The sequence below is a fragment of the Pelophylax lessonae genome, assembly GCF_965119305.1.
Source record: "Pelophylax lessonae genome assembly, chromosome: 12".
NCBI classification, from domain to species: Eukaryota; Metazoa; Chordata; class Amphibia; order Anura; family Ranidae; genus Pelophylax; species Pelophylax lessonae.
The window spans coordinates 58,406,313-58,416,647 of record NC_138779.1 but is presented as its reverse complement, the minus strand read 5'-3'; the positions used below and the strand labels follow the sequence as shown (position 1 = coordinate 58,416,647).

Here is a 10,335-nt window from a genome sequence, read left to right as displayed (position 1 = left end):
ATGCAGAGGCAGGTCTGGAAAAATCCGCTCGTGGCTTTCCAGACCAGGTTCTCTTGGAACCTCCGGTGGAGGCCCTGACTTTTGATCCCTTGTCTTAAGATCCTGAGAGATGAAGAGACTGCTTAGGAGCTGAGGAGAATGGCCCACATCTACGACGGGGCTCCTTGCCCATGGTAGCCTGCGGGAGCCGAGTACCCCCCCCCCCCGCGAGACCCTTAACGATGTCATCCAAGGAAGCTCCAAACAGGCGATCCCCCTACAAGAGCGAGATCAGATAAGCCCTTCATAGAAGTCGCCCACAGACCAGCATTTCAGCCAGACAATACGCCGAAGGACCACTGCTGATATAGACAGCCTAGAAATCAAAGGAGCCGCATCCAAAGAGGCATCACAGACAAACTGTAGCCCCTGAACCAAGCGGTCTGCCCGCTCCGCAAAGACAGGGGGAAGTTATTCTCCCTTCAGGTCTTGGCGTAAAAGCTTAGCCCACTCAGTCAGAGTTTGTGTCACCAGGGCAATAGTAATTACCAGCCTAATTGCCGAACCAGCCACCACACATAGGGCGGGCCAGAGCATCCCCCTCTTATTAGTTGGACCTGTAAAGGTCGGGGACTCCTCAACCGGGATGGAGGTAACTCAATTTGACCTGGAAACCGGCTAGTCCACTACAGGTGGGACCGTCCCCCTTTTACGCAGTAAATCCTTATAAGGATACCGCAAGCAAACGCCTAGCAACCACTGTGTTTTGGACAACCCCACTGTTTTGTGACAATGTTGTCAAGACAAGCCAAAAGATGAACGCTCTTGGAGCTTTGGAGGGCCTGTGGGTGGCAAAAGGGACCAGTGCTTCCGACGCGGCGTCAGCCACAATCTCCATTTTAAAAGTTTCATGCACTGACACAATCATCTGCACTATCTAAGCACTCAGGTGCGTGGACGAAGACCCAGTAGGGTCGCTATATACTGAGCTCACCACAAAAATAACAATCCGGGGAGCCTGCTGACTGCGAACCCGCAAAGGGGATGCTGGACAAGGGTCCACAAAGGGGCCACCTGGCTTTGACCCTTGCACGACCAGTTTTGGCACCAAACTTGCAGTGTTTAGTGTGGGGACGATTTTCTCCCCCTCCCTATGGGATAGACACCTATGGTATGGGTAAGGTAATTGTATTTTAATAATCTATGTGTGTTTGATTTTAACTAGGGATATAGACCGATATGGTTTTTACCGGGCCGATACCGATATTTTGGTCACAATGTATTGGCCGATATTTTGTACATTTCAAGTTTTGAAAAATAAAAGAATTTTTGACACAAATCTGGTACTGAACATGTTAATTTTTGTTTAATGCTTAATAGCTGGCACCCTGTGGTGGGTGGGTTGCTGGCTGGCACCCTGTCGGTGGGTGGGTGGCAGGCACCCTGTCTGTGGGTGGGTGGCTGGCAGGCACCCTGTCTGTGGGTTAGCAGCTGGCTGGCACCCTGTCTGTGGGTGGGTGGCTGGCAGGCACCCTGTCTGTGGGTGGGTGGCTGGCTGGCACCCTGTCTGTGGGTGGGTGTATGGCTGTGAGTCTCGACTCCAGATGAGGCTGTCCAAGGCGAGGGAGGCGGCCTAAGAAGGTAGAATGATGTCACAAAAATATCGGCCAGTTCTGGGGCTGATACCAATATATATATCGGGGAAAGTGCATATCGGCACAGATAAATCGGTCTATCCCTAATTTTAACATTGTTATGAATTTTTGTATATATTGTAAAGTCTGGTATACTTTATAATAAGGAAAATGTTTGTAATTATTTTTTTCTGTGCCTTTTAAAGTCCATTCTGTTTTAGTTATTTTTCCATCCCAGGGAGAGGCCCAGGTTCACCCCAAAACCCTCCAGGGGTAGTGGGGCGGGACAGCGACTTACCACACCAGGAACAAGGTAGGCACCACTCTGGACAGGACACTGAATATGGGTGCTGTCGGCCAGGAGGAAATGCTGCGACTCAGGCTAAAGCCAGTTCGTAAGCGTACTCGTGAGACATTTAACTTGCAGGCCAGCCCCTGTCCAGTGGGGCTGTGTCGTAGCCAACCTAGTGCAGAGTTGTGCTGGACTGGGGGAACCTGCAGGATCTATTTTATCCTGTTTGTCGCCCAGTCCTGCACTTGACTGTAGTTCTCACAGGAACAAAATAATAAAAAGAGGGAAAAAAAATTCCATTTACAATGAAAAAATTGCCAGGATACAAAATAATACAAATATTTAGGGGCGAGACGCCATCCCTATCAGTTTAACTGTTTCTCTTATAACCATACCTGTGATATCTTGTTATTAACCACACTTTTTTTTTATGACCTGTTGTACTTATTTTTGATGTTTGTATTTGATATATGTTCCCTCTTTGCTAAAACACAATAAAACTTGTCAAAAGAAAAAATTGCTAGGTCCTTATTCCTGACTAGGCAGAAAAAAAAGTACCTATAGCAGGAAGTGGGAGTATACCTCCTGGAACTGCCCCATAAGGGTAGTCAAGTTTTTTTTTTCCTGCCTAGTGTCCTACTTCTGAAGGGGGCGGCTTAACCCAATGGTTAAGAAGAATCAGGAGCTGTGTCCGTCAATGAACGAAAGAAAATTCTTTTTTTTTTCCAAATTTGCAGCTTTGATAAATATTATCTGGTAATCTTGAGATGACAGTCTCTTTTAAAGGCATTTATGTTGTAGGGTGAATGCTGTCTCTTGATTGTGCTCTACTCTCACCTCCACCTGGTGGAGACTACAAGCATGGAGTCCCAACAAATGAAATAAAAGAAAAAAACCAAACATGGAAATGGTTTATAATACACAATGCTTTAGCAAATGTATCCTATAGTAATTGGATTTTCCACAAAAACTCAAATTACAAATGAAGTAATAGAAACAAAAAATGAGCACACAATCAAATCTCACAAAAGATGTATTTTTTTCCCACTGTAAATCATTTTACACATCTTAAAAAATATACAGTATTTCAATAGACATATTCCCTTCAGAAAAATCAGCTTATAAAATGTAAAGATCATACAGTTTAACAGTGTAAGGTCTTGTGCAGATGGGAGATGTTAAATGTTTTGCATGTGAACACAGAGCTACTAAAAACTATGCAAACACAGCAAAAAGCCACAGTCAGCGTGCTTTGCCAGCAAAACAAATCCATCACCAGGACCTGCAGCTTACAGAGAAACGTAAATCTGGTCAAACACAACCTCAGATCTGCCATCTACACTGCACCATAGGAGCAAGTGGGACTCTGCTGGCCTGTGTTTGATGTGCGCTTCAGCACAGGAAAATACCCTCCTACACCAGCCTTAAAGTTTAGCTAAAATAAAAAATCAGTACAAGAGATGTAACTTACAGCTAGTATGATGTGAATCATATCATATCGCTATGAATGGAGGGGGCAGAGCTAGAAATCAATACCATGTCCCCCCATTCAGGGATCTTGTGCCATTTATAGAAGCTGTAGTACAGCTTCTATGAATGGTAGATCTGGCAGGAAAAAGGTGGGCATAGTTGCGTTCCTGCCAGTCCCTTAGTTGTATCAACCCCCGTCACACTGGAAAATTACACGGGAAGGGTGTATTGCAAGGCAGAGGAAGATTCAGCACAAGGGACACAGCCTACTAATTGTAAGTTATGCTGATTTTTTTTGTTTTTGAATTTAGCTAAACATAGGTTTTAAGATCGGCCTGTGTAAAGGACGATCTGGTTTTTCTCCAAACAAACTAAAAGCAGCTATGAGGAGCACAGGGCTATGTAGTAACATCACTGAATAACACTCCCAGTTCATATAAAAGGAGCGCTTCCTGATTGCCCCTCTGGCACGGCCCATTATAAAGTTGTGTTATTTAAGATCTTTACACTATTTTTTATTTTATACATTTCGAAGTATAGTTAGTAAGGTGGACAAATCCAGAGTTCAGTTCAGAATACAGTCAGCTCAATGTGGGAGTTAAAAACAGGGTGCCCTTCCCGTAGGTTTTTTTCTTAAAATCCAACAAGAGATATTGCGGGTGTAAACGCACAAAGCCAGACTTTGGCACAATCAGTGTCAGACCTTATCCTACTCCTTAAAACAGGTTAAGTCATAAAGATGAAGTACTGGAGGAAGGTGGGGAGATTCATTCATAGACACACACACACACACACACACACACACACACACACACGACTAAGCCCTTATTGGGGAGAAACATGTTGAAGGAGTATGAGAGTCTGGCACTGAACAATGCACCAGTCGAGGTTTGCACTTCCTGCAATGAAACCTGCTGGATTTTAAGAGAAAAAAAAAAAATATAGTGGAAGAGCAGCCTATTTGCATCTGCATGCATGAAGGATCATATCCCAGTATGTGTGCAACTGTAGTCAGTGAATAATCTGTAGAACCAACGAGTTTGATTTACTAAAACTGGAGAGTGCAAAATTTGGTGCAGCTGTGCATGGCAGCCAATCATCTTCAAACTTCAGCTTGTTCAATTAAGCTTTGATAAATCTGTCTGTAGATGTAACAAAAATGTAAGAGTAGGATTGTTTTTCCAATACGTGGAAGGTGATGTGGTCTGTAGAAGTAATGTAACTGTAGATATAGTTTGTGTGTTATTAGAGATACAATATTCCCTTAATCACTAGTAGACATATGTTCACCAATTAGCATTTAAAAAGGACAAAACAAGCTTCTAGGCTAGAGCTGACACCTAGATGCCAATAAATTATCCCATCGCAGTACACCCAGATTTCTCACCTTCCTGAGCCTCAAAGAAGCTCCTAGTCATTTTGGCTACAAGAATCATCAGGGGGGCAGTGAGAAGCCCCAAAATGTCTGACCGCTTTAATTTTATATCAACAGATCTCAGGAATATATTTTATCATAAAAACTAAAATATTAGTTGCAGAGAGATGAAAGTGCCTTTTGATCCTACACAGGTCAGCCTACATCTACATATAAATCTGTAGCGTATGTAGAATCCTGGAGAAACACCACTATATGGCGCCTGATTGGGGCAGCCAGGCACGCTGGGTGTCAGAAAACCTATCCTTGACCGAGCCATCGAAACCAGTCAGGGCCCATTGGATCCTGGTCACCTCAGAACACAAACCGTCCTGTGGCCTGGGACTGGAACGCCCGCAGAGTCAATAGCCCAAGGTCTAAAATCCAGTCCACATCCATAGTCCAATATATTGAGGAGCATGGGATTAGGATGAGGCAATTCCTATGAACCCAGTCCCTCTGACTGGAGAATTACAGACGTTTTTAACATGCTTCTGTCAAAGAATATACTTTGGTAAAGTTTATTTCTGTTTTTATCCCTTTTTTATTTTCCTAGCGAATAGCCAATGGTGTAAGTCTTTATTGTAATTCTTGTTTCTTTGTATATATTTTATGCACTGCCCATTTACAGGATATTAAATTAATAAGTGACTTCTGAGTACTAAGGTAGAACTCATATCCCTGGAGAAATTGTTGGATTGTAGTGTCTATGTGTTCGGTTTGAAATCATTGCCAATCTGTATGCAATTGCACTGTTTTGGCAGACTGTAAACAAGCCAGACAGATCAGTGTGTGGTTGCCTAGCACGGACCAGTCTGCAGCCAAGCTGTTGGGTGGTGTGGCAAGATACAGTTTGTTGTGTGTGGACATTGGGAATAACACCAGGGTCCTAGCTCATAAGTTAGCTGGAGGAATCCTAGACGTGTGTACGAATTGCTAGACAGCTCCCCAACCCTTAGAGTGCACCATACTGTATGCAAGATTCCATGTGCCAGGATGTGGTTAGCCAGCTAGATTAGAGTGGAGTCTCCCTCTAATGGTAGCCAGAAGTAGAGCAGGCTGTGAAAGTGTATTGTAGCCACTCTTTACATCCTTAGAATAAAGGCCCGTACACACGTACCGAATGTCGGCCGAACGATCGGCCGTCTTTTGTCCGGTGCTGTCCGGTCGGCTGAAAAGTGCTAAAGACTGCACGCGAATTTTGTCGGCCAACAACAGCCGACTGCAGAAGTGATGTCATGTGATGGTTAACTTTCCGTGTGTTTTTTCTTCTCTGAGCATGCTCAGTCTTGCTCATCTGCTGTTTGTCAGCCGAATTCTGTACTGACTGGCGAACAATCGGCCGTTCTGGTGTTGGCCAACAGAAATTTTATAGCCTGCACACCAGATTCTGTTTGGCCAAAAAGTCGCAGTCGGTTGTCGGAAGCATCATACTAACAAGCCGACAATCGGTCGGTGGCTGAATATTTACGGCCGACAATCGCTACGTGTGTACGGGGCTTAGGGCTCTCATTCCCCTCTACCCAAATCATGGTTCACACCCTGGTTAGCTAGTCAACGCAGGCGTGCATTCCATGACAATATGCACAGCCGCACCAGATTTTACACTCTCCAGTTTTAGTAAATCAACCCCAATATCTTTATGTATGCCAGTCTGGGTTGTCAGACACACCTTTGTGCCAGTAATGACAAGAAGTAAAACAGTTCAAGACAACAAACTAGCAGCTGTAATATTTTTTTGGCTATAAAACAGGAGCTGGTTAAGCACTAGTAGTAGTCTATTTCTTGAAACAGAGTTGAACAAGTTAACTTGTTCACAGTCTAATATATTTATAAAAACAGATCAGAAAATGGTTCTGAAATATATACTTGTAGTGTATTGTGAGAAGATAGTTAATGTAGTCCATAGAGCAGTTTCTTTATGTAGAAATGTGTTAAATATTGCACTGTATTTGTATTAGAGTTGGTTTCCTAAAACCAGAAAGGCATCCTATTTAAAAAAAAAAAAAAAAACACACACACAACACTGGCTGTATGAAAACAGCAAGGAGGGAAAAAATGAACTGTTTGAAACTTGGAACAAAATATATATGGCCAAAAGTATGTGGACACCCTTCCAAGTGATTGAGTTCAGATGTTTCAAGGGAAGGGGTATGAATAATTCTACATCATACAAAGATATTGTGTAACAGTTTAGGGAAGACCCTTTGCTGTTGCAGTATGACTTGTGCCCGTGTACAAATCCAGCCCCATATAGACATGGATTGACCAGTTTGGTGTGGAGGAACTCTAATGACCTTCACAGAACCCTGACCTCAACACTACTGAACACAGTGGGGATCATTTAGAACACTGATTCCAAGCCAGGTCTTCTCATTCAAACTGACCACACAAATCCCACAGACACACTCCAAGATCCTGTGGGAAGCCTTCCCAGAAGAGTGGTGGCTGTTATCACCACATAATGCCCGTGGTTTTAAAATCAGATGTCCAACAAGCTAATATAGGTGCGAGGGTCAAGTATCCATAAACCTTTGGCCACATATCTGGCTCTTTCAAGCAGTCCTCTTTACATTCACCTTTGTAATAAAAAGGTTTAAGAAATCACCTTCTGGACTGTGGTTTAACTTTGACATTTCATTGAAGTCAACCTTTAGTATTATTTTCTTCCAAGGTGCAGGATTTAGTTATATTGCACATTGCATGGGAGGCTTTGTATCTATTGTTGGGCTTCTAGAGCATGGACCACACAACAGCAATAACAAAGGCTCCAAAAAAAAAATAAGAGCCATCTCAAAGTTTACTTTACAAGAATCAGTAATTTGGCTCTTGGATGGGAAGTCTTGTCCAATCCATCTTGTTCACACAAAAAAAAAAAAAAAAAAACGCACAGTAAAAGCTGGGAAAGAGGTTTGTTGGAGGAGTAGTCAACCAATAACATGATTTGTTGCTCAGTTCCTATGATTCAGGTGTGGGTACATGGTGCATTGCATATGGGGCTTTGTATCCTAAGACCAGGTGGAATCCTGTTGGACGGACCATATCATAAAATCACAGGGTAGTTACTTAAAGTAACCAGACCTTTTTCTTAGATAGGTGAGGAACAGGGCTGGGCATCCCTACCAATAGCAGGGGCCTGCTCCATGTACCACGAGGTAGTAGTGGCAGCTACATGATTCTCAGCATCATTGTTCTGTTGGGTGGTCATGTTCTTGAAATGTGTCCTCTATCACTTGCCACAGGCAGTTCTCCAAGGGAAAGTCATTGTCCACCAGGTTAACCAGGAAGTAGTTATCATGAATGTACTGGATAATCATTCGAGATGGTGATTCCTCCTCATAGAGCTTTGCCCATTGCTCGATCCACAAGGCAAAGGCTTCATCCTGTGCAAGAAAGGTTTCATCAGATACTTGAGCTAAATTAGGATTTAAGCTCTATTTTATATACTATAAAAAAAGGTAGCCAGGCTACATATACAGTCATAAATATGGGAGGCATTTTTACTGATTTGAGCTGCTAAATACTGAAGCAAAGCTTAATATACCTTATGAAAGCAGCACATTGGAGAGTCTGACTACAGCTCTTGTTCTTATACTCACACATAATACAATGATCCAGCTCTCCAACATAACATCCCCCCCCCCCCCCCCCAAATATAATTCCAATGAATGTCACTGCTCAAGGAGCACTATTGATTAAAGCAGTTTTAATGCTGCATTCTCAACTCAACTTTCCCTTTAAGTTTGTTTAGGGCAGATTCTGAAGTATTTTATTCCCAACAGCAAAACAGGCTCATTAATTCTCATACAAAGGAGGACTTTAGTTGTAGGTACCTTCCAGTACATGAAGCTGTCTGGGTCCACCACCGTAGGCTGGATAATTTCACGGCCAGGAAAGATGCCCCATGTCACAGCATTTGGTTGGAGGTCGGGGGCATTGGTGATGTTTTTACCCTGCAGGGGAGAAAAGTTCATACAATTTCATAAACTTATTTAACCACTTGTCCAGCCACCGCAGATATACAGTGGCAGATTCCCACGAGACTCCGTACCTGTACAGCGGTCTGCGGGAGCAATCCTGGAGGGGGGTGCCCATTCGCCATCGGGGAAAGCTGATCCACGGGGCAGGCAGCCACAATTGCCGCCGGTCACCCGAGATTGCTCCCCATGGAGAGAGAACGGCGGTCTGCTGTAAACCCAGCAGGATGTTGTTCTCTCAGCAATCAACACAGGTCTCTGTGTTGATCCCCCCTACTGTTAGAAAACATCCACTAGGCTCACGTTTAACCTTTTGATCGCCCCTGGGTTAACCCCTTCCCTGCCAGTGTCATTAGTACAGTAACAGTGCATACTTTTAGCACCGATTACTGTAGTAATGTCACTGGACACCCTCAAAAGTGTCAAAAATGTCAGTTAGGGGTCCGATCTGTTCCGCTGCAATGTCACAGTCCCACTAAAAATCACTGATCGCCGCCTTTACTCCTAAAAAAAAAATTTAATAAAAAAAGACAAATCTTTCCCCTAGTTTGTAGACGCAGTAACTTCTGCGCAAACCAAAATACGCTTATTGGTATTTTTTTTAACATTCTTTTTTTTGTTAATAGCGCGCAAAAAAAAAAAAAAAAAAATCAAAAATCGCACGGGTGATCAGATACCACCAAAAGAAACCTCTATTTGTGGGGGAAAAAAGACATCAATTTTATTTGGGTAATCCAGAGGTGGTTAATAAGTAAATGAAGATATTCAGAGCAGTTGATTTTACCACATGCAACTCAGCATGGAGGAGAGTCATGTTGTAATATAGATGACAAAAGGCTATATACATACATGTACATTGACAATATGGTAGTTGACACGAGGTTCATATCTCTTCAGGACTTTGGTCAGAGCGGTCACCATCTCGCTGGACGTAAAGAACTCCAGGTAGGCCTGTATACACAGAGGGCATTTAGTACCTCACATGATATTACTCTTGTACAGAATTGAAACCAACTCATCACTTTACAATATAAAAAAGGGAGACAGTACAGTTACAAATCAAGACATGAAAGCAAGGAGGACCCCGTTTGTGAAAGCCTAAAATCTTAAAAGAGAAGGGCAAGTGCTACAAAGAAAAAAAAAAATGGGATTTTTGACTTACCGTAAAACCCATTTCTCTGATGTTCTCTGATTGACACAGCTGCTGTTCTTCTTAACCACTGGCTTATACTGCCCCCTACAGGAGGCGGACACTAGGCAGAGAAAGAGTCTGGCTACGCCTATGGGCAGTCCCAGGGGGTATACTCCCTTTCTCTGGTATAAGGACCTATACCTAGACACTGATTGTAACCCAACTCAGTGTCAGAAGAATTACAACTCCATAGAGGGGTGGGTGCTGTGTCCCTCAATGAACATCAGAGAAATGGATTTTACAGTAAGTCAAAAATCCCATTTTCTCTTTTGTTCATTGACTGACACAGCTCTTGATATTCTTAACCATTAAGACGCCCCAAAGCAGTGTTAAATATAAGGGGTGGGAACAGCGACAAAGAAATTCCCAAGGCTAAC

General features: G+C 43.2%; 1 protein-coding gene across 1 annotated transcript in view; it reads right to left on the bottom strand.

The window, feature by feature from the left end:
* Positions 1-7,703: 7,703 nt before the first annotated feature.
* Positions 7,704-10,335, bottom strand: part of MTHFR (methylenetetrahydrofolate reductase) — a 58,242-nt gene continuing 55,610 nt past the window's right edge. Inside the window, exons 10-12 of the mRNA XM_082274150.1 lie at positions 9,616-9,717; positions 8,623-8,742; positions 7,704-8,172 (exon numbers count right to left, since the gene is read on the bottom strand). Of these exons, the coding sequence (XP_082130276.1) occupies positions 7,975-8,172; positions 8,623-8,742; positions 9,616-9,717 (420 nt within the window). The 3' untranslated portion in view covers positions 7,704-7,974. The remainder of the gene's footprint in view (positions 8,173-8,622; positions 8,743-9,615; positions 9,718-10,335) is intronic.